The following is a 23,893-nucleotide window of genomic DNA, read 5'->3' as shown; positions in this document are numbered from 1 at the left end:
TGTGAGGGGGTACATATTTGGGCTTATTACAACTGGGCATATTACTGTTGTAACTTTCTGACTGTACTTTTAGTCAGAGGTTTACTAGAAAAATCTTAAATTCTCTTTTTAAAAAAATTATGCTACATCTGACGCACATATGAATATATATTGCTTTGAATTTGGGACATTACTTAGGTGAGTTGCAGGTTTTATTTCAAATTGTTGGAATATAGGAATTTGTAATATTTAGATTTCTAATAATGAATACTATAGAATAATAAGTACAAGAAACCAGCTATGCCATAAACACTGAAAATTTTGGTATGAACATCCAACAAAATGGCGGACGAGGCCCAGTGAAGGCGACTGTTATTCACATCCGGCGTCTTACAGGATGTCGCCAGTGCAAAAGAGTTCGGAGCGCGCTAGAGCGGCTAGACCGAGTCAGGGGAGTGTCTTCAGTAGGGCGCGTCTACTGCCGCGCATGCGCGCTCAGCAAGTGGAAGCCGATCTGATGCAACCGGCTGACAGTGTGTGAAACATGGAGGAGATCACTGGAGGCACAGCACAGCTCCGGATAGGTGAGCACCGTGGAGGGGCCAGGGCTGCCCTGACATATTCACTGATGGCTGCCATTGTATTCTAGAGGGGAAGGGGGTCTTTAACCCTTTCAAGGCCAGGTGCAGGTCCAGCTGGCCACAGATAGGTGACCGGTAAATATTCCACCTATCAGGGTTAAATCCTTACCTCCGTTAAAGGGAGTCTGTCATCAAGTTGGCTCTTAAAGGGGCAGTCCCATCATGACACCTACCATTGCGTGAGCCGTGCCTCCTGACGACGCATATCCCCTACCATCCATGTGCCCTTTATCTTTGTAATGTGCTTTGTGATTCATTTCCATGTGATTTCATTATCTCTGCTTGCTGTCAGCGAATGGGAGCGTTCATTTGGACCGTAGCGTTCACAATGGATTGCCTAGGTTGGATGCGATTGAAGCAAACCCACAGCTGTGAGAAGTATTAGGTGGAACCTAGCATCTGGATGTAAGGGGGGAATGTTCTCATTCACTGACAGCTAGCATAGAGTTTGAAAACAATGAGGCATGGAGACCCCAGCCTGTCCTGACACTGCAGCTGTATCTGCCGGGCCATGTGCTTGTTCAGCGGCCATCACCCTTCCCTCGCTGTGAGCTGTCCGTCCATGAGCTTCAGGGACAGCCCATGTTTTTAAAGGGACAGTACACCTAGCTCAGCTTGTGGAGTGAGAATCGGAAAACCCCCATTAGGTGGGACCCCCACCGGTTACTATCTTGTGCACTTCTGGAGTCAGTGTACTTTGCTGTTTGGATCCTGACAGGATGATGGTCACTTCATGCCATGTAATCACTGCAGCCAGTCACTTGCGGGCCTTAGTGACAATTCAAGAATCTTTGGTTACTGGCCCTTTAACCACCTAACTGTTTGGGCTCCATTCTTGTGATCGGTGGGGGCCCCACCAATCTAATAGTTGTCCCTTATTTTGTGGATAGGGAATAACTTGATATAACCGAAATACAGCTTTAACCACCGAGCTCAGGTCCGGCTGTGGGAACTGCTATCTCCTGAATCGCAGCGTAGGACTGGTCTTGTTTGAAAGCCTGGAAAGCCAGCTTTACAACAAGACCAGAATGACCGCTGAAGTGCAAGCAACAGAGGAGAAATCGCTGTTAGAACTGGAGTCGGGAATAATCGCGGGTAAAACCTGCTTTTACTTTCACTTTCAGCTGTGTTCACTGCATCCCGGTTTCTATCAGTGATAGCTTCCCCTGTACTGGAGATATTGCTGTGATTCAGGTATTGTTGGAAAGCTTGGGATGTCAGCTTTCAAACATTACAATCTCCTACCTCTAGTTGGTACCAAACCAGAGATATGTGCAGCTGACAGGCTGCAGGAGGAGAGGAGAACTAGTGAAAATATATAGAAATGTGATATTATCATCGTTGTACGGACCCACATAATAAAATTGTTATTTTTACCACTCGGTGAACGCCGTAAAAAAAAGCACAAAATAATGTAAAAATTGCAGTTTTTTATTATCTTTCCCCCAAAAATAAAATAAGTAAAGTTATTTAATAAAGATGCGCCTACAGGAAAAGGACATCAGATATTCATTTGTTTATCCAGCTAAACGGCAAATAATATTTAATGGGGAAACTCGTTTTTTTGATACGGTGGACTCTGATAGACAATATTTAAGCAGCTTCTTTTTTTTCTTATCTTTTTTTTTCTTATTTTTTTGTTATTTCAGATGTCAGAGGGGTGGTCATAGGTGAGAGATCTGTGCAAAGATGCGGCAGATTAAGAAGTGTGTATGGGGGGGGGGGGTTGCGATGTGTCTCCTAAGGTGGTGGGGTTGGGGGCGGGGACTTGGAATATGTATATCTATGGAATCGGCCGGCTGGTTTAGATGGCAGTTAGAATTTTTACTTGATATCAGACACGGACAAATATAGCACTGTAGGTAGGGTAACAATCCGCAAGAGTGTCAGTTGCAAGGTGTCTGATGTCGACTGACATTACAGACACGCACTTTGCACTCTATTGAAAGAGATAAATAACAATCTCAGCCCACCTATAGATGAGCAGTGGTTGCTAAACCTATAGTCCCCTAACAGCACTTTGCCCTCCATATGCTGTTTTAAATTTATATGTTTTTGTGGCTATATTGTTTATTAAAATAGAAATAAGTTATATTTTAAAAATAAAAAGACGGCCAGAAACAGGAATTATAGTCTCAGACTATTGAAACCGTACTTCTTGACCTCCTGGGTCCAGTGGATCACTTGGAAATATTATCCTGTACTGATCCTGAGTTACATCCTATATTATACTCCAGAGCTGCACTCACTATTCTGCTGGTGGAGTCACTGTGTACATACATTACTTATCCTGTACTGATCCTAAATTATATCCTATATTATACTCCAGAGCTGCACTCACTATTCTGCTGGTGGAGTCACTGTGTACATACATTACTGATCCTGAGTTACATCCTGTATTATACTCCAGAGCTGCACTCACTATTCTGCCGGTGGAGTCACTGTGTACATACATTACTTATCCTGTACTGATCCTGAGTTATATCCTGTATTATACTCCAGAGCTGCACTCACTATTCTGCTGGTGGAGTCACTGTGTACATACATTACTGATCCTGAGTTACATCCTGTATTATACTCCAGAGCTGCACTCACTATTCTGCCGGTGGAGTCACTGTGTACATACATTACTTATCCTGTACTGATCCTGAGTTATATCCTGTATTATACTCCAGAGCTGCACTCACTATTCTGCTGGTGGAGTCACTGTGTCCATACATTACATTACTAATCCTGTACTGATCCTGAGTTACATCCTGTATTATACTCCAGAGCTGCACTCACTATTCTGCTGGTGGAGTCACTGTGTACATACATTACTTATCCTGTACTGATCCTGAGTTACATCCTGTATTATACTCCAGAGCTGCACTCACTATTCTGCTGGTGGAGTCACTGTGTACATACATTACTTATCCTGTATTGATCCTGAGTTACATCCTGTATTATACTCCAGAGCTGCACCTCTATGGGGATAAGTATTAGTAATGGGACAACCCATTTTAGTAGGATGGCTGCTTGACATCGAGCCCCACCTCCACAGGTGACCACTCGGGTGTCCATGGTCTTTTGGAGCCCAGCACAGTCAGTACAGACATTTCCTGTCCTCTCTTATCCCTCTCAGTAATGATATAGATTTTGATTTTCTCCTACAGAAGAGATGTACATTTCTGACAAAGAAGGAGATGATGCCACTGGAGACGGAACCAAGGAGAAACCATTTAAGACAGTCCTTACGGTAATGTTCACATGACACTGTTGTAGTGTCCCATTAACCCTTTCCGCTATGTGCTGGAATGGTATGTCATAGTAGGAAGGTAGGTACCACACAGCACCGTATTCTTCTAAGCTCCCACCGTTACTTGCTGGTGACGTCTGTGTTACAGGATCAGAGATAACCCTGACCTCGTCTGTTTAACCCCTTAGATGTCGTAGTCAATTCCCCCTCTCGCTCCCCTTACCTGTGCTATATGATTGCCGAATAAATGTCCTGTCAGTTTTACTTGAGCTGACATAATGCACTGTAATACAGAAGCAGTGCAGTGTATTATGTAGGCAATCAGAGAATTCCAGCTTGAAGTCTGGTGCTAGGACTTAAAGGCTATGTACACCTTCAGGGACATTATTATTTATTGTGATTGCATTTTACTCATTTTTGGCTGAAAATAATTTTTTCAGTTGGTCTTTATTAAAAAAAATATTCAGCAGTTTTGTCATAAAGGGTTAACTTCTGCCGAGCTGTGAGAATCCTACTTTCGGTCATCTAAGAAACCTTATCTCTAAATTACCAATAGCTCAAAAACACTTATTTAAGGCTACTTTCACACTAGCGGCACAGACCTCCGGCAGGCTGTTCCGTCGCGCGCTGCCGTGCTTCCACCGGAACTCCGCCCCCATTATAGTCAATGGGGACGGCGCGGCAGTCCGGGGGCACACGTTCACTAGCGGCAGGACGGATCTGACAGGCTGTTCACCCGATGGAACAGCCTGCCGGGGGTCTGTGCCGCTAGTGTGAAAGTAGCCTAAGCCACATTCTTATAAGTAAGATAAGAAATGTGCAATAGCGAGTGTTTATAATGTCAGACATATGGAGCCGTCAGCTGAGCTGCCTGACGGGAATCAGTAAAAATACAGATCCTGCTACTAGAGACTCTCAAGGCTGTACAGGGAAAGGGGCTCACATTTTAAAAATGAAAAAAAACAAAACAATTTTTTTTAATTTAACCTCATTACTGAAGTGTTTATCCCCCTTCCTTACCAGGCCAGGTTTTCAGTCTATCTAACTACAAATAACTGATTAATGTCTGAGCCAAAACGCAACAAGCCCCTTCAAAGTGACTTTTTTTATTTTTATTTTTTATTAATTTTTTAAAGTGTATTAACTCCTTTCTGCCATGGTCAAGGAAGGAAGAGGTTAATTCCCAGCCTGCAGGCTGACATTTCATTTTAAAGCCACCAGGTGGCGATCTTACCTAACAAAAAGCGCTCCCTGCCGGCTTTTAGATTTTACAATGTAATAGACGCTTGTAGCTGGATGCTACAAGCGTCTATTACTGCCTGACCGCTCCCACTGGCCAAGGCACACCTCCCTGTGACCGCAGCTGTCTGACAGCGCGGTCACAGCGATCAGATTGCGATGTAACCCCACGCTTTTATACGTCGGGTTACAGATAAGAGCCCACCGCCGCGACGTATAAAGTCGTGCAGCGGTAGGTAAGTGGTTTAAAAAAAAAAAGCGTTTTTTTTTACAAAATCTATACATAATTGTCGTTGCCTCACTCGTAACTACTTGTGCAGCGTAACGCCTTCTTTATTAATACCATACGGTGAACACTTTACATTGCTGTGTTTCATTCCACCTCCCGAAAATGCAATTAAAAGTGTTTGAAATTCCTTTGTTTGTACCCCAAAATGACACCAGTGAAAAGGAAGCCCCCACACAGCCCCGCTGGCGGAAAAATAAAAGGGAATGTGGTGACATAAAAACCGATTTATTATAACTGGTGAAAGAGAAAACTGGCTTAGATGCCCCTAGCAACCAATCAGATTCCACCTTTCATTTTTCACAGCTCCTTTTGAAAATAAAAAGTGGAATCTGATTGGTTGCTGTGGGCATCTAAGCCAGTTCTGCTTTACACCAGTTTTGATAAGTCTCCCCCGTTATGTTCAGAAGAATTTTATTGTGCAAAAGTAGGGAAAAAACATAAAGAACTTGATAAATTTGGTATTTTTATAATTCTACTGACTCGCAGGAGGAAGTTATGTGATTTATACCATGCGGTGAACACTACTGAAACATAATGGTTACGTTTTTTTCATGCCATCGCCTCAAAATGTTCTGCCAAACAAAAAGGCTTAAAATAAAAGGTTCTGGCTTTTGAAACGAGATTAGAAAACAAAATAACTGCGTTCTTAAAGGGGTGTTCCACGATTTTATTACAAGTGATGATAGATCACTAATATCTGATCGGCAGGTGTCTGACACCCTGGTCCCCTAGCGATCCGCTGTTCTGCCGTAGCTCTGGTGCCGGAACTCCACAGCGCCATCCGTTGTGTAGTGGACGGAGCTGGTTACTGCAGCGCTGCTCCTGTTGACGTGAATACTGCAGTAACCAGCTCTGTCCATTGCACAATGGAGGACGCTGTGGAGTCCTGGTATCGGAGCTATAGCAGAACAGCTGATCATCGGGGGTGCAGCTTGTCGGACCCCCAGCGATCAGACACTCATAGGCCGTCACTTGTCAAATCCTGGACAACTCTTTTAAGGGTTTAAATATCATAGAATGAGAATTTTAAATTCTGAATTTTAAAGGGTATCACTACTTTTGCCCCCCTTTTTTCGTCTTGTTGTGGACAGTGCAGCTAGAATAAAAATCTGAATCCGTTGTGCAAATCGTCTCAGTGAAAACGATTGTATCTCCAGTTCCCGTGCAGAACTCTGTGTCTCCATGGTAACAGAACCCGTGTCGTCAGATCCTTGGGTCCCGCTGACTGTCTTTTCGTATTTCAGGCTATGCTGACGGTGGGGAAAGAGCCGTTCCCAGTCTTCTACGTGGACTCGCAGAAGGAGAATGAGGTAGGACGCTGATTTTTCTTTCATTTCCATGGACTGAGCCTATAGTATGGCAGGTGGCGCTGCGTTTCATGGTCAGGGATAACAGAGACAAATAGCGGGACTTGTGTCTGGGCAGCGGGGTCCCTAGCAGCACAGAGTATTTTGGTAGTATACCGTCATGGAATGGGAACAAGGCTGGAGCCAACTGGAAAGTCTGGCATGTTGACCAATGTGTGTCTTGCAGCACTGTATGGATTTGGTGGAAAGTTCTTGCACCCACCGCCCGAGGGGTCCGTGGCTACTGTGAGAGCATTTCTGTGCGCTGGTGCCATCCTCAGTCTTCATCAGTGTATTATTCCTGAATATTCATGGCTGAAGATAATCATTACCTTCTGCTCTGAACCTTCTCCTCTTTCATGTCCTCCTGCAGAGATGGGATGTGATCTCCAAGACGCAGCTGAAGAACGTGAAGAAGCTCTGGAACCGGGAACAAGTGAAGAATGAGGCCAAGGAAAAGAGAGAGGTGAGGAGCGTCGCCCCTCCGGACGTGAATCGGAATTACTAATCAGTCATGGAATGAGAATAGTCCAAGATAAGGAGAGGAAACGTAGGGAGATATTTAAAGGGATTGTCTCACCAAGACCACACCTCTCCATATGCATTATAAGACGACATGGGCATCATAGAAAAAGGGACCCTCTTAGTACCCCCTTCTGAGTCCATACATGTATTACATCGATGACCATTCATTTGATGGACCACCATGTAATACTACATTTCACCTGTAGTAGCCGCCAAAGGGACATTTCTGTCCAAAGGATGTCTGAACGACAGGACCCCCAGTGGTCACATATCTTAGGACCATTCAGATGGATAGGGGTTGTCCAAGATATCTGTAACAAAAAAATATATATATTTTTATTTATTAAAGAGGCATTCCCACTTTATAAAGTAATGACATCTTTATCTAGGACTCTTCCATCAGTTTATATTCAGGGGTCTGACCTATGAGCCCCCAAATAATCCTGAGAATATAAAGATCACAGCAATGGTGCGGCCCTGCATCCCTGCCTTTCCCTGCACCGGCCCCACTGACTTCAGTTCTCAGGGCAGGCAGATCGCTGGGGGGCACTGCTCCGCCGAGAACATTTATAAAGGGGGTGTAGTGCTAAACCAGCGCTTCCTCAGGGTACATGGGGGTCCCAGATATCTGCTTATCCCCTCTTCACAGGATGGATCTGATGGAGCCCCCACTGATCACTAGAACGGGGTCCTGAGCCCCCCAAAGGAATGGAGCGTCATGTCTCTCACGTCCACTGTTGCTCCATCCATTCTCTGTGACAATCTGATTGGTCGGACCCCTCCCCCCCCGCCCCTAGTAAGTGAATATGTTGGCTTAACTGTTAAGAAACTACAATTCCCAGTATGCTCTGTTCACTTCGGTGGGAGGTCTGAAAAGAGCGGAGTAATTGTGCGTGCTGGGAGTTGTAGTTTGAGAACAGCTGTAGGTTGCTGACCCCTGCTATATGGTAAAAGGTATAAACCAGTACCAGCATTGGGAGCTGTGTTGGTGCATGTGTAGATTGGGAATTAATAGTGAGGTGTGAACAGAGCCTTACCAATCCAAGGGCAGGTGAAATGGGATTCTATATGGGCCGATTGCACCGGTGCAGATCATTGATGTATCTCCACTAACGCCCCCGTCATCCAAGGAAAAGGGGCCGTCAGTCAAGTTTTTTTTTTTTTTAGAATTACGGTCCAATTGCAGGCGCTATAATACTTTTTCTTGCTATCCCTGTTCTCAATTATTTTATTCCTTTTTCTCCAGGCAGAAGACAACCTGAGACGTGAGAAGAATTTGGAAGAAGCCAAAAAAATAATCATCCAAAATGACCCCAACCTCCCCGAACCTGTCACTGTGAGTGTCCAGACAGTGTGCTCGAATAAAAACCTCTGTCCTCTTCTGTCAGTACAGAATGTTACTGCAGTGCTGCCCGTACTCTTCTACTGGATGCCACAGTATTTCTCATCATTGACACCACAGCTGCTGCAGAACCTGCCTTTGAGTTAGGGCTCATTCAGACGGCCGTATGCTGTCCGCAAAAATACTGAATGCTATCCGTTTTTTTGCGGATCCGCAAAAAAACGGATCTGCAAAAAAACGGATAGCATTCAGTATTTTTGCGGACCCATAGACTTCAATGGGGCCATGTCCTGATTTTCACGGACAAGTATAGGACATGTTTCATTTTTTTTGCGGATCCGCAAAAAAACGGATAGCATTCAGTATTTTTGCGGACAGCATACGGCCGTCTGAATGAGCCCTAAGGGAAAGAGAGAAGAGGAATCAGTTGAGATATGTTGTGATGTTCTGCAGCAGCTGAGCTGTGCATTATGAGGTTCTGCAGCTGCTGAGGTGTCATGTTTATGTTCCTAACACTTATTTGCCAATGGAAACTTTCTATTAAGGCTACATGCACACGACCGTATGTGTTTTGCAGTCCGCAAATTGCGGATCTCCAAAAAAAAAAAACTGATGACATCCGTAGTGTGTGTGTTTTTTTTTTTTTTTTTTTTTTTGGCGGATCCATTGTAACTATGCCTAAAACGGACAAGAATAGGACCTGAGAAGAGCTACTAAACTGGTACATGGATTGCAGGATAAAACTTACCAGGAAAGATTAAAGGACCCTAACATGTATAGCTTGGAAGAAAGACGAGACAGAGGGGATATGATAGAAACTGCTAAATACATAAAGGGAATCAACTCGGTAAAAGAGGAGAGAATATTTAAAAGAAGAAAAACTGCTACAAGAGGACATAGTTTTAAATTAGAGGGGCAAAGGTTTAAAAGTAATATCAGGAAGTATTACTTTACTGAGAGAGTAGTGGATGCATGGAATAGCCTTCCTGCAGAAGTGGTAGCTGCAAATACAGTGAAGGAGTTTAAGCATGCATGGGATAGGCATAAGGCCATCCTTCATATAAGATAGGCCCCGGGGCTATCCATAGTATTCAGTATATTGGGCAGACTAGATGGGCCAAATGGTTCTGATCTGCCGACACATTCTATGTTTCTATGTTTTTTTTGCGGGGCTACGGAATGGACATACTGATGCGGACAGCACACGGTCTGATGTCCACATATTTTGCAAACCCATTGAAATGAATGGGTCCACTTCCTAGCCGCAAAAAAAAAAAACGGAACGGACACGATAGCAAACAACATTCGTGTGCATGTAGCCTAACTTGTATTATATTTTTTCTTGTATAATTTTGCTTTCATAGGCAAAAATCCGGGAGCTGGAAGCGTACCGCGGGCAGAGAGTCCGAGTGTTTGGCTGGGTCCACAGGATGCGCAGGCAAGGTACGGATTACTGATGTCTTATTGGACGCTTGTATGTTTTATGCTGGAGATGACCAGGATTCTCTGGACTTGATGTTCGGCCACAGGACTTGTATTAAATGGGTTGTCTGCTTTAGAAAATCAGTTTGACATCCCATGAGGAATTGGAGTATTATTCAATTAAAACGTATCTTTTATTCGCCTTAAGCTAAAAAAAAGTACATTAGTGGTCAAATGTGCTCAAAAATAAAGGGTGAGAAACAAAACAAAGAAACAAAAAATATTATAATTACATGGATATGATCATTTGATTGGCAAATTAGAACGTTCTTACCAAATCAAGCTAAAATCGCCCTCAGAGAATAAGCCCTAGCTGGATAGGGAATAGGGGCTATAAATCCTTGCCTGTCATATACGGAGCACTCGCCCCGTCTGGAACCTGTCCCTCGATGGGGCCTAACCCCTCCACCTATCCCTCGCTACTGTCCCAACATGACATGTTTCGTCTTGAAGAAGACTCATCAGGGGATTTCAAAGTAAGGAGAAACAAAAACTTACAAAGTAATGAGGACCAAAAATATTGAAGAAATAAATGGTCTATCACAGGGTCTCTCTTGTTTTCAAATGCGGAGAGCCACTTGTAAAAATCCTGTAAAATGGAGTAATGGGTATCTGTCCTGTAAATCCCAGACTCCTATCTCAAAGAAGGGCATATGGGAGACAGTGGTCTGTACCCTCAAGGAGGAAGTGTCCCCACCTGGCCTAATCTCACCACAAGTACTGGGGATGGCGCCCTGTGGGGCGTCCATGTTCCTCCTTAAGTAGCACCGGCTAAACTAACTCAGGTGACTCCCCGCCTCCCGCTACCAGGCTGCGGACCGAACGCCATGCACGCGCACTTCCTGTGTAGAGGAGGAAGTCACCTGATCAATCAGGCGGCCGGAGGCAGGAGAAGGGGTCCGGCAGTCACTGATAGCTGTACCCCTGCTGTATGCGCCGGCATCAGTGAAATCAGGGCAAAGGTTTAAAAGCAATATCAGTATCAGTATTACTTTACTGAGAGAGTAGTGGATGCATGGAATAGCCTTCCTGCAGAAGTGGTAGCTGCAAATACAGTGAAGGGGTTTAAGCATGCATGGGATAGGCATAAGGCTATCCTTCATATAAGATGGGGCCAGGGACTATTAATAGGATTCAGATATATTGGGCAGACTAGATGGGCCAAATGGTTCTCATCTGCCGACACAGTCTATGTTTCTATAAAAAAGGCATTTTTTTTTGTCACCTTACATCACAAAAAGTGTAATACCAAGCAATCAAAGTCATATGCACCCTAAAATAGTACCAATCATACCGTCATCTCATACTGAAAAAAAATTGTCATATTTGGTATTGTCGCGTCCGTAACAACCTGCTCTATAAAAATACCACATGATCTAACCTGTCAGATAAACATTGTAAATAACAAAAAAATAAAACGGTGCCAAAACAGCTATTTTTTGGTTACCTTGCCTCACAAAAAGTGTAATATAGAGCAAACAAAAATCATATGTACCCTAAAATAGTACCAACAATACTGCCACCTTATCCCATAGTTTCCAAAATGGGGTCACTTTTTTGTAGTTTCTACTCTAGGGGTGCATCAGGGGGGCTTTAAATGTGACATGGCAGCTTAAAATTATCCCAGTGAAATCTGCCCTCCAAAACCATATGGCATTCCTTTCCTTCTGCGCCCTGCCGTGTGCCCGTACAGCAGTTTACAACCGCATATGGGGTGTTTCTGTAAACGACAGAATCAGAGCAATAAATATTGAGTTTTGTTTGGCTGTTAACCCTTTCTTTTGTTAGCGGAAAAAATGGATTAAAGTGAAAAATCTGCCAAAAAAGTGAAATTCTGAAATTTCATCTCCATTTTTCATTAATTCTTGTGGAACACCTTAAGGGTTAACAAAGTTTGTAAAATCGGTTTTAAATACCTTGAGGGGTGTAGTTCTTAAGGGGTTAAGGGTCTGAGTTTTTGTTTGCCGGGTGAGTACCATTTTGGTCCACTGGCTGTGATATTTTTTTTAGAAAATCAAATTTCCAGTGCTGTATTAGAGAGTCTGGGGGTCCACATCTGGCAGATCCTGCATTACACTGCTAGGCCATTGATTTCAGTGAGAACTGTGTAATGCTTCCTTTCTCCAGTGGTGGCGCTGCAGGGGAACTGAACACTGACTGCTTGCTTGTTCACACGTGTGCCGTACTGATCATATGTGTTGTCCATTTCAGGAAAAACCTTAATGTTCATAGTCCTAAGAGATGGGACCGGATTCCTTCAATGTGTCCTCAGCGAAAAACTGGTGAGTGTTCTGATGGATTGGACGATCCCCTCTTCATAGCGAATGTTTTGCTGGTGGCAAATTGACTGCACGGGACTCTTATCATTGTTGATAACATATTCAGTTGTTATAAAATATCCTGCAGTTTCCCCTTCTCCTCTGAGCCCCACAGTAAGCAGACACTTCCTCTTCTGTGGAGACCATTTTTTAGCAGTCATCTCATTATCATCATAAGTGGGATTACAGATAACACCGTTCGCAATAGTTGATGTCACAGCTCATACAAAAGTAGAATACTGCTGGCACCAACTACAACCACGGCAGAGTTATGATGTGCTGAGGCTTGTAGTGCAGCGATACCGCTGGGGCTCCATGTAAAAAAAAAAAAAAAAAAAAAGACCCAGAACAATGAAAGAAGTCACAACATTCACTGGTTCCATAAAATTGTGTTCTTTATTGGCTCCAAAACAGTTTCAAGGTGCCTAACAGCCGTTTAGAGTGCACAGGTGCTTTTTTTCAAGGCCACAGCTCGCCTCCACCCCCTCTCTGCACAATGACCTCCACGCAGGTCACTGAGCATGCCCACAACACTCATCATAGAAGTCAATGAGTCAGTTTATTGTATTGTATTTCACTCTTCTGTTTTATCAGTGCCAGTGCTACAATGGGCTGGTCCTCTCCACTGAAAGCACGGTGGCTGTGTACGGGACCCTGAACCTGGTGCCAGAAGGAAAACAGGTAAAGATTCTAATCTGACGAAGGCGTGAAAGTGCCGTCATTGATGACATAAGATATGTAATCGATGTTTGATTGTTGGGGGTCTGACTGAGTATGTCTCTGGTGGGAGACCCCTTTAAATGGGTTGCAAAGTATAAGAATAATTTGTGGATCCTTTGAGTTAGCAGCGAGGCAATCTAGAGGGGAGTCCCTGCCTGCTGACATGACATGTACTGCATGCAACTTTCTTGCAGGCTACGTATTTGCCTCAGAAGTCACCCTGCACAAGGCTAAGTATTAAACGTATCCTCATCCCATAGTGTAGGGAACAAGTATCTGGTGAGTGGAGATCTGACTGCTGGGACCTCCACCCATCACGAGAACAGACTTCTCTTATGAATGGTGCAGCGGTCGACCTTGTGCGCTGCCGCTTGTTTCCTTTCTTTGTAGGATTTCCGGAGATAGCTGTGTGAAGTGCGTATGCTCAGTTGTCACTCCCTATTTATGGGGCAGACACCGGACCCCCGTTCTCAGGACACGACTTCTCCTTACAGTGGCCTTTTTCACCCATAAGCTCCAATGTTAGAGTATTATTATTATTTTTGCAGAATGCGTGTATATTAAAGGGGATGTCTCATCTAAGACATTGCTGACATATCGCTAGGATATGCCTCCAATGTCAAATAGATCTGGGTCCCACCTATCTCCAGAATGGAACCCCCCAAAGTAAGTGGAGGGCAGCCACACATGCGAGGTCGCCCTCCATTCTTTTCTATGGGACTGATGAAAATAGCCAAACACTGGCTCGGCTATCTGCCCTTGCGCTGTGCGCTCTCCATTCATTTGTTTGGGACTTCCGAAAGTAGCTGAGTTGGGACCTGTACCTATCTGACATTGGTGTTATATCCTAGCGCTATGCCACCAATGTCTCAGTTGACACAGCCCCGTCAAATACCTTTAAATACAGACATTGCTAGATCAACGGGTTAAAGGATTTTTTCGATATGTTTGACTTATGCGCTGTGAGCTTTGCCAGTGAATAAGGCAAACCGAGGCTTACAGAAGCTGAGGATTTGGCGAATTATCAGGAACAAACATTCTTACGAGCACTCATTCCCAATGATTGCCGTACGTAAATGTGCCGCTGATCTTCCCAAAAATTAGCAAAATGCTTGTAAGGCAGTGTCCAAAAAAGACGTTTGGTGCCAGCACATCAACAGGGCATGTGCTGCCGACTATATGCAGAGTGGATGATGGATTGTAATATCAGTCATTCAGCCCCGTTCACTTCAGCCTATGTGAAAGGTACTTTTAAACTAGCATAGATTGACTTGAACATCATCTATTGTCGCTGCTATTAGCCCAGCGTTGACCGACGTAAGATCCCCTTACACAGCACAAGCTGAATCATTTGCTGCAATTCTACGCGTGGGGTTAACTGTCACCATCAGTGTGTGGGGGGAAACTTCACACTGAACACAGGAGGGAAGGGGAACAGTAACTGGTCCTGGAAACTAGGGAAGAAACGGGTCACCTCCTAGACAACCCTAATCCGGGCCCTAACTATCTATCAATATGAATAGACCCTGAAGGTAGTTATATTCATATGCAGGATACCTAGGCCTTTATATCCCTATTAGGCCCTGGAAAAGGTTAGGACCAGAGACAACCCATCCCTTCCCAGATGGACGAATGGAAGTCTCTGTCTCAGGCCCAGATACAAACAGGGAATATAACAAACACAAACAAACGCGACACTTAACTTCTGTAGAGACGGACGAGCAGGAACACCAGAGACAACCTCACAGCAGCTCAGCCAAACCCAAATTAAGCTATCTACCGCATAGTCAGATGGGTGGGGTCAGACTATATAGGGTAGAAGTGATGACCACTGAGCAACAGCTAAGAAAAGGGAAGTGGTCATTAACCCTAGCAACACTGAATCAAGAGGAATCAAGGAGGCTGTTAGATTCCTCCACGCTCAGCCAATCTCCTTGATTTCCTGACATCAGTCACCTGAGGGACCGTGACATTTGCATTTTCATCTGCTTTAATAATCTTAGTCGATCTCTGATCCTTGCAGGCCCCGGGGGGACACGAGCTGTTCTGTGACTACTGGGAACTTATTGGTTTGGCCCCGGCGGGTGGAGCTGATAACTTGATCAATGAAGAATCTGATGTGGACGTCCAACTGAACAACCGTCACATGATGATCAGAGGAGAGAACATGTCTAAGATCTTCAAGATTCGCTCCAGCGTCGTCAACTGCTTCCGCAACCACTTCTTTGACAGAGGTTACTATGAGGTAAGTGGGTTCCTGACTGTAGATGTGTAAGGAAAGAAAACTCCACGTAAAATGGACACACTAGTCATTTTTAAACCATTTTTGCTAACAGCCATTTTGCATCTGTTTTTAACGGGCATTAAAAAACTGATAAATTCGTTTGGGTTCTTTTTTTTTGTTAAGTCCCAACTCTGCAGTGCCCTCGGTATACATAATGCCCTCTGGACATCAAATCCTCCCTCCCGCCATAGTGCCACCAGTATGATCAGTGTCCCACGTTAGATGGGTGCACTCCCGTATAAGTGGCCAATAAAAACAGGTCCATTGATTTCAATGGAGTCCGTCTGGCCATGAAAACTGCCAAAAATAGGGCATGTCCTATTATTGATGGCTGCTATTCAATCTCCATATAAAAAAAAAAATATATAAAAAAAATGGCCGTGTAAATAACCCCATTGACTTCGATTAGCTCTAAAAATGGCTGTGTCGGCTGTTATTCACTTGGCCATTCTTCCAGTTCGCCTGAATGTAGCCTAATTGTGCTGACCCGGAGAATAAGGCCGCTTTCACACGAGCGAGTTTTCCACGCGGTTGTGATGCGTAAAGTCAACTCACAGCATCTCACTGAATCCTGACCCATTCATTTCAATGGGTTTGTGTACATGAGCGTTTTTTCTTTTCACATCAGTTCTGCGCTGTGTGGGAATTGCAGCATGTTCTATATTCTGTGTTTTTTATGAAGGCCTGGCCCCCACAGAAGTGAATGAGGCTTCAGTGAAAAACGCATCGTACCCCGATGTAATCCGGATGCAATTCATTTTTTACTGATGGTTGCTAGGAGATGCTGTTTGTAAACCTTCTGTTTTTTTGTTGTTTTTTTTTTACGCGCATGAAAAACTGATTGCACGCGCGCGAAAAAAAACTGAAACGCTAAACGCAAATGCAGACAAAACGGATTAAACTTACTTGCGAAATGGTGCGAGTTTTACTGAACGTACCCTGAGCCGAGCCATATCTTTTGTGTGAAAGAGGCCTAATGTTACCATGTTCTCCCGCCACCCCTAAACCCCCCCCCCCTAAAAAAACAAAAACATTATATGTACCCAAAAATTTGGCCATTTAAAAATATGACTAGTCCTCATTTAGCTTCACAACGGAAAAAAATAAATAAAAAAATATGACATTTGAAGTAACATTGAAGAAATTAAGGAAAACGTTGCATCCTTAAAGGGGTTGTCAGCCTCTTGTGTTAATTTATAGGATTTACTCTGACAACTCCTTTTAGGGTTAAAGGAATTTTTCAGAATTATTTAGTCTATGCACGTCCAAAAGAATTTATTTCTATAGCGCCAACATATTCAGGAGCACTGTACAATCAGAGGGGACATGTAACAGACTAGAGGAATGTTCATATTAACTTCCTTATGTTGTTTTCCCGCTTCTCAGGTGACGCCCCCGACCCTGGTGCAGACGCAGGTAGAAGGAGGGTCCACCCTGTTCAAGCTGGATTACTTTGGAGAAGAGGCGTTTTTAACGCAGTCCTCTCAGCTCTATCTGGAGACCTGTATTCCCGCGCTGGGAGACACGTTCTGCATCGCTCAGTCCTATCGAGCCGAACAGTCAAGGACCCGGCGACATTTAGCCGAGTGAGGACAATGTGTAGCTGGGACATGTGAACGCATTTAGTGTATAACGCCTCGGTCTAACTCAGGTTTAGATGTGCAACTTCCGAAAATAGCCAAGCATGCCATCTCGGCTATTTTCGGAAGTCCCCTACGTTTCCCATAGGACCCAGTTTTTGAGAGGTCGTAACCACTCCTATCGGACATTTATGCCATATTTGGTGGATATTCCATACATGTCCGAATGGGACAGGCCCTTTAAAGGTGTTATCCAGAGAAATGAAAGGGGTATTCCAGTTGTTGAAAAAGTTATCCCCTATCCACAAGATAGAAGAAGAGTGGGATTCTACTGCTGAACGGGGGTCCCAGGTCCCTCAGAGCACCCTGAAATGAACAGTGGAAGGTCGGGCATGTAGAATTGTCATTCCATTAATCTTTATGGGAATTCTGGAAATAGCTGAGCGCTGTACTCCTCTATCTCTGTACAGATGAATAGAGTGGCAATGTGCATGCCTGACCTGCCACTGTTCACTTCAGGGGTGCTCTGAGGGATGTTGGGTCCCCATTCTCATGATCTATGGGGGGGTCCCGGTGGTAGGACTCCCACCTATCTAATAGTTAGCCCCTCTTCCTGTGGATAGGGTAACTTGTAACCCCTTTTAAGGGGTTGTGGATCTTTGGGGGGGGGGGGGTTTAGACAACCTCTCCCCCTCCTGGGCAGACCTGCGAAGGGAAGTCTATTTACCTGCTTCCTGACACTGGCTCCTGGCATCTTCGCTTGCTGGCTTTAGCTGCTTTGCTGGGCTCCATGAATGTAAACTTCCTGTTTGACACCACTGCAGCCAGTCACTGGCTGCGGCGGTGACCTGTACGCCGTGCGTCACATGACTGTTTGTCATGACACAAGGGGAGCAGATCACACAGGAAGTTTACATCCATGGAGCACAGAGGAGCAGCCGAAGACTGGGAACAAGTAAGTATGATTCCCTTCGCAGGTCTTCCCAGGATGGGAGAGGGGGTACCAAAATCTTCTCCCTTCCCCCAAAGATGCACAACACCTTTAACCCCTTTCACAATCTAGATGTCATATTAGCCATGATTATAATGCAGGAGCATAATTTTAATTTTAATTTTTTTCTGCATAGAGATATTGACCGGACTCCTGTATTTCAGGTATACGCACATAGAGGCTGAATGTCCTTTCATATCCTTTGATGATATGCTGAACCGCCTGGAAGACTTGGTTTGTGATGTGGTGGACAGAGTGCTGAAATCTCCGATGGCACAGCTGGTGAAGGAGCTGCACCCGGTATGTCCTGGATGCCTCTCTCTATTCGGTGTTAGAGCTGTAGAATTCGGATCTGTTCACATCTGTGGCCAGGCTTCTGTACCTACTCCATGTTTAGTACATAGAAAAATCTACAAAATAGACTGTAGCAGGGGTGGTCCTCGATGTAAGGGCTTGGTGACTCTCTGAAGAGGGGTGGTCTTCTCAAAGAGCTGGTCCAAAGGGGACCATAGAAGGGCAGTAGATTGTGAGTTCCACCGAGGACGGGGACTGATGTGAGCGGGTACGATCTGTGTACAGCGCTGCCATATAAGTAATTCATGCTTCCCCCACTGCAGGAGTTCAAACCACCAAAACGCCCCTTCAAGAGGATGGACTACTCTGAGGCCATCTACTGGTTGAAGGAACATGATGTGAAGAAGGATGATGGAACCTATTATGAGTTTGGGGAGGTACGAGGTCATCCCATTGTTCTATGGATGGAAGATTGATTGCCTGACATTATGCTGAAACGAGATTAGGTCTGAGTGGTTACAAGCATCAATGCAATTTAGTGTAACATTTCTAATATCCCAGCACTTGTAATGTTACAGCCCTTCCGTATTTTTCTAATTTTTTTTTCTTTTTCTCTACCACCGTCAAGCACTTTCTAGTGCGGTAATTGTATGTTAGTACGTTATAGTTGGTAGTTGCAGTTTTCACTTTTGTCCACCAGGTGGAGTCAGAGGCCAACAATCTCTGAACATTCACTAGTACTTACATAGGGACATTTGGTCTCTAGGTAAGTACTAGTTTTTATAATACCGTTTTTTTTTTTTTTTTGCCATCAGGATATCCCAGAAGCCCCAGAGAGGCTGATGACAGACGCCATCAATGAGCCAATCTTGCTTTGCCGCTTCCCAGCTGAGATCAAGTCTTTCTACATGCAGCGCTGTGCCGAGGATAAGCGTCTCACCGAATCTGTGAGTATAGACTTGTTGTTCCTCTCTAGGGGGTTCCTGAAGAGAACAGCATCTTTCATTTATATGGGTATGACATACTTATAAGCTGGGCTCAGTCTCCTCACAGGTAGCAGCCTCTCTCCTTGTCAGGTCTCAATGCTGTTGTCTTTAAGGGGCGCTTGACTTTTTATCCCATTTTGATGGAACAGTTCCCCTGCATTAAAGGTGTATTCCTGTTGGTGGAAGTTATCCCCTATGGGAGATGGGAGATAATGACTAGATCGGTGGGAGTCCTACTCCTGGGACCCCCCACCACTCACGAGTACGAGGACCATGTACCCCATAGAGCCCCTTGAAATGATTGGAGCGGCTTGTTGGGCATGCGCACTGCTGCTCTATTCATTTCTATGGGAATTCCGGAGATAGGTGAGCGCTGTACTTGGCTATCTCCGGAACTACCATAGAAATGAATAGTGGTAATGTGCATGCCTGACAAGCTAATCCATTCATTTCAGGGAGCTCCAAGGGATACAGGCTATCCATTTTTGTGATCAGTGGGGGTAGGGCCCCCGCTGATCTAATCACCACAGGACAGGGGATAACGTCAAACAACCGGAATACCACTTTAAGCTGACCCCAGGTAATCAATCAGTCGTACAAACCAAAAACTTTGTAATATATATTATCACAGGAAATGTCATTCTTCACTTCAGAGTCACTTTTTCTCCTTCCACTGCTTCTTAAACTGGTCACTTAACCTTAAAGGGATCCTTTCACCATGAACATGCAGTGCAATCTGCAGGAGGCAGGTTATAGAGCAGGAGGAGCTGAGCAGAGTGATATATAGTATTCTGGGAAAAGATTCTGTAAAACTTGTATTTTATTTATTTAATTTCCTGCTTTTTTTGGGCTTTGAAGTCAGGAGGAGGTCCTATCAGTGATTGACATGCTTCCCTCTATGAGGAGGAGGTCCTATCAGTGATTGACATGCTTCCCTCTATGAGGAGGAGGTCCTATCAGTGATTGACATGCTTCCCTCTATGAGGAGGAGGTCCTATCAGTGATTGACATGCTTCCCTCTATGAGGAGGTCGGTCCGATCAGTGATTGACATGCTTCCCTCTATGAGGAGGAGGTCCTATCAGTGATTGACATCCTTCCCTCTATGAGGAGGTCGGTCCTATCAGTGATTGACATCCTTCCCTCTATGAGGAGGTCGGTCCTATCAGTGATTGACATCCTTCCCTCTATGAGGAGGTCGGTCCTATCAGTGATTGACATCCTTCCCTCTATGAGGAGGTCGGTCCTGTCAGTGATTGACATGCTTCCCTCTATGAGGAGGAGGTCCTATCAGTGATTGACATGCTTCCCTCTATGAGGAGGAGGTCCTATCAGTGATTGACATCCTTCCCTCTATGAGGAGGTCGGTCCTATCAGTGATTGACATCCTTCCCTCTATGAGGAGGTCGGTCCTACCAGTGATTGACATCCTTCCCTCTATGAGGAGGTCGGTCCTATCAGTGATTGACATCCTTCCCTCTATGAGGAGGTCGGTCCTGTCAGTGATTGACATGCTTCCCTCTATGAGGAGGAGGTCCTATCAGTGATTGACATGCTTCCCTCTATGAGGAGGAGGTCCTATCAGTGATTGACATGCTTCCCTCTATGAGGAGGTCGGTCCTATCAGTGATTGACATCCTTCCCTCTATGAGGAGGTCGGTCCTATTAGTGACAGACATCCTTCCCTCTATGAGGAGGTCGGTCCTATCAGTGATTGACATGCTTCCCTCTATGAGGAGGTCGGTCCTATCAGTGATTGACATGCTTCCCTCTATGAGGAGGCGGTCCTATCTGATTGACATGCTTCTCTCCATGAGGAGGCGGTCTGATCAGTGATTGACAGCCTGCCCTCTGTGACTGTGTGTACAGAGATAGCTGTCAATCACTGATGGGACCACCTCCTGGACTTCAAAGCCCAGAATGAGCAAGAATTTAAACGAATAAATACAAGTTTTACTGAATCTTTTCCCATAAAACAATTTGTCAGCCTGCTCAGCTCCTCCTGCTCTTTACCATGCCGCCTGCAGCTCAGAAATCATGTTCAGTGTGACAGGTTCCCTTAACTTCATAGCTAAAATCCGTCTCAGCTGACTGAGTGTTCAGGTTACATAAGGTCCATAGATGTCTGTAGAGGGAGAAGGGGAGGAGTGAGCTGCTGGAGGGAGACAGAGGCACAGACACAGGCTCTGCTGATGTCTCTAGCTTATTCTGGAAAGTGCTGTGGCCCATGACGGGTATTTATAGAATGGTTTACCTGAATCTCGTCTGATCAGTGCTGTAGATACATCATCAGTCGCCATTCGAGGTGATGTAAATTTCATAAATATTCACGTCCACCTTCCTTTATTTTTATGTATTTTCCATCAGTGCTTTAATTTTGTCCCCAATCTGACAGGTGGACGTGCTCATGCCTAATGTCGGAGAGATTGTGGGAGGCTCAATGCGTATCTGGGATAGCGAGGAACTTTTGGAGGGATACAAGAAAGAAGGGATAGACTCAACCCCCTACTACTGGTATACAGATCAGGTAAGATCCTCTGCACTGTATGAACGATCGGTAACAAGGCTGATATCCCCTTCTCCGACACTGACCGAGCTGGTTTATGGTCATGTCTGATGCTGTATAGACAGGTTATTATAAATGGCGACTCCGACTACTGGTGGATTTGTTGGTCGGAATCCTAAGCTGTATTATCAGGTCTTGCTAATAACAGAGTATAAAAGACTATTGCTCTATATGCAGTCTTCTACTGTACAAGGTTCATTGTGTCCTAAATTATTCTATATCTTCTTCCAAGAACTAATGTTTTTCATTTTCCTAAGACCTTATCTGCATGACCACATTAGAGGTCCATGCAACCTCTCAGATGTACAGAGCTGAAATACAGGATGACCGTTGATTCCGCCCTGTCCTTACCCCCTCCTCCTACCGCCATCTACTCAAAAATATTTCCTCTATCTGCTTGTTTCTGAACCCTAAGCCAATGAATAGCTAGTGCGCACCCTCATCATCTCCCGCCTAACCTACTACAGCATCCTCCTCCGTGATCTCCACACAAACACTCCTGCGCCTCTCCGATCCATCAGTCAGAGGCCGGCCACAACCTGTCCCCTCCTTGCATCTCTGACCTGCTTTTCAGATACATCCCCACACATAATCTTCGATCCTCACAGGACCACCTTCTCTGTTCTCCTCTTCCCTGATCCTAACAGTCATCTCCAAGATGTCTCCCTTGCCCCCCCACCCCTTTGGAATTTGTTTCCCCGGCACATCAGACTCTCCTCTATCCCGCGAAACTGTCAAAAGCAACCTGAAAACCTCTTCAGGAAAACATACCGCCTACAATAGCACTGCTGCTGCAGTACCATGTGAACAGCCTCTACGGTCTCCTTCCCTTGTAGATTGTAAGCTTTTGTGTGCAGGGTGCTCTCCCCCCCCCCCCCCCCCCTACAAGCTCTTTAAACTTATTAAAAGGAGTCAAAGCAGCAGAAATATAACTTTTGTGGTGGAAATAGAACTTTTATGATTAGGTGTAGTGTGAACATGAACATTTATTCTTCAGATTCTTCTCCTGCAAGTTCCCAGGAGGCGGAGCTTCACTGCGAAGTGCTCCCTGCTTTGATCTGTTTCACCGCCCCCTCCCCTTTTGAGTGACAGCTGTAGTGTCTCCTGGTTGAATGCTACAGCTGTCACTCAGGGCAGAGAGGAGTGGCTGTGAAGCTACTTCACAGTGATGCTCAACCTCCAGGAACGAAATCTGGAGAAAAAAACTTCATATACACACTACTCCTGCTGATAAAATCTCCACAAAAGGTATGTTTGTACTGCTCTCCCAAGATCACTTCCTAGTGCTTGCAGCAGTTTTGGTTGGTCAAAACTGCTGACAGATTCCCCTGTAATAATACGGCACCCGTACGGAGGCCTTACCATATGTAGGCATATGTAGGCATATAGGACTCTATAGCATTCCTCCTAGCAGAGCATATCTCCATAATATTCTGGTGTAGGTAGCGCCATTCAGCCACCTGTGTCCCCTTCATTTTCCAGGTCATAGAAGGTTGACCCCACAGATCATAAAGTGATGGTCTATCCTAGTAACATGCCATCAGTTTATAACATGGGAAAACCCCTTTAATACGGTGCTCAGATGAGTAGATTGTGAGCTTCTGTGTTCAATACTAATTTGAGAGATTATATAACCTGTGTACACATGCTGCCGAGTAATAAATGTATAGTGTTACAACAGGAATAATTCTTTTTTCTCTTCCTTCCCAGCGGAAGTACGGCGCGTGTCCTCACGGGGGCTACGGGTTGGGTCTGGAGAGATTCCTCACCTGGATCCTCAACAGGCACCACATCCGGGACGTCTGCCTGTACCCACGATTCGTTCAGCGTTGTACGCCTTAACCCCCCCTTCCGGAGACCACTGTTCCCTGGTAGAGGGATTCCCCATCTTGTGTTGTGGAAAAGATCACCTACCTATCTACCTGCTGCTGCTTTTATCAGGACATTTCCAGAATCAACCTGTTATTGGTTTGGAATCTCATCGTTCAATCGTTCAATGCTGTTTAATATTTCACCTGTCGGCAACTTTCCGGTGACCGGTTATCTAAATCGGCCAGTAAAAAGATGTACATTC

General features: G+C 44.9%; 1 protein-coding gene across 2 annotated transcripts; it reads left to right on the top strand.

Moving 5' to 3' along the window:
* Positions 1-450: 450 nt before the first annotated feature.
* NARS1 (asparaginyl-tRNA synthetase 1) lies at positions 451-23,893 on the top strand. Of its 2 annotated transcripts, XM_040421055.1 has the most exons (16): positions 509-563; positions 2,270-2,290; positions 3,776-3,858; positions 6,631-6,696; positions 7,106-7,198; positions 8,504-8,593; positions 9,964-10,042; positions 12,293-12,363; positions 12,994-13,080; positions 15,143-15,364; positions 16,790-16,989; positions 18,139-18,274; positions 18,592-18,705; positions 19,084-19,215; positions 21,649-21,780; positions 23,530-23,893. In XM_040421055.1, the coding sequence occupies exons 1-16, from the start codon at positions 524-526 to the stop codon at positions 23,659-23,661; spliced, it is 1,698 nt and encodes a 565-aa protein (XP_040276989.1). In that variant the 5' UTR covers positions 509-523; the 3' UTR covers positions 23,662-23,893. The 2 variants fall into 2 exon arrangements, with proteins under 2 accessions (XP_040276990.1, XP_040276989.1); XM_040421056.1 differs by lacking the exon at positions 2,270-2,290 and having other exon boundaries at positions 451-563; positions 23,530-23,661.

Source organism: Bufo bufo, chromosome 2 (assembly GCF_905171765.1).
Source record: "Bufo bufo chromosome 2, aBufBuf1.1, whole genome shotgun sequence".
NCBI lineage: Eukaryota > Metazoa > Chordata > Amphibia > Anura > Bufonidae > Bufo > Bufo bufo.
The sequence above is the reverse complement of the archived record's forward strand: the minus strand, read 5'-3'. Positions and strand labels throughout refer to the sequence as shown.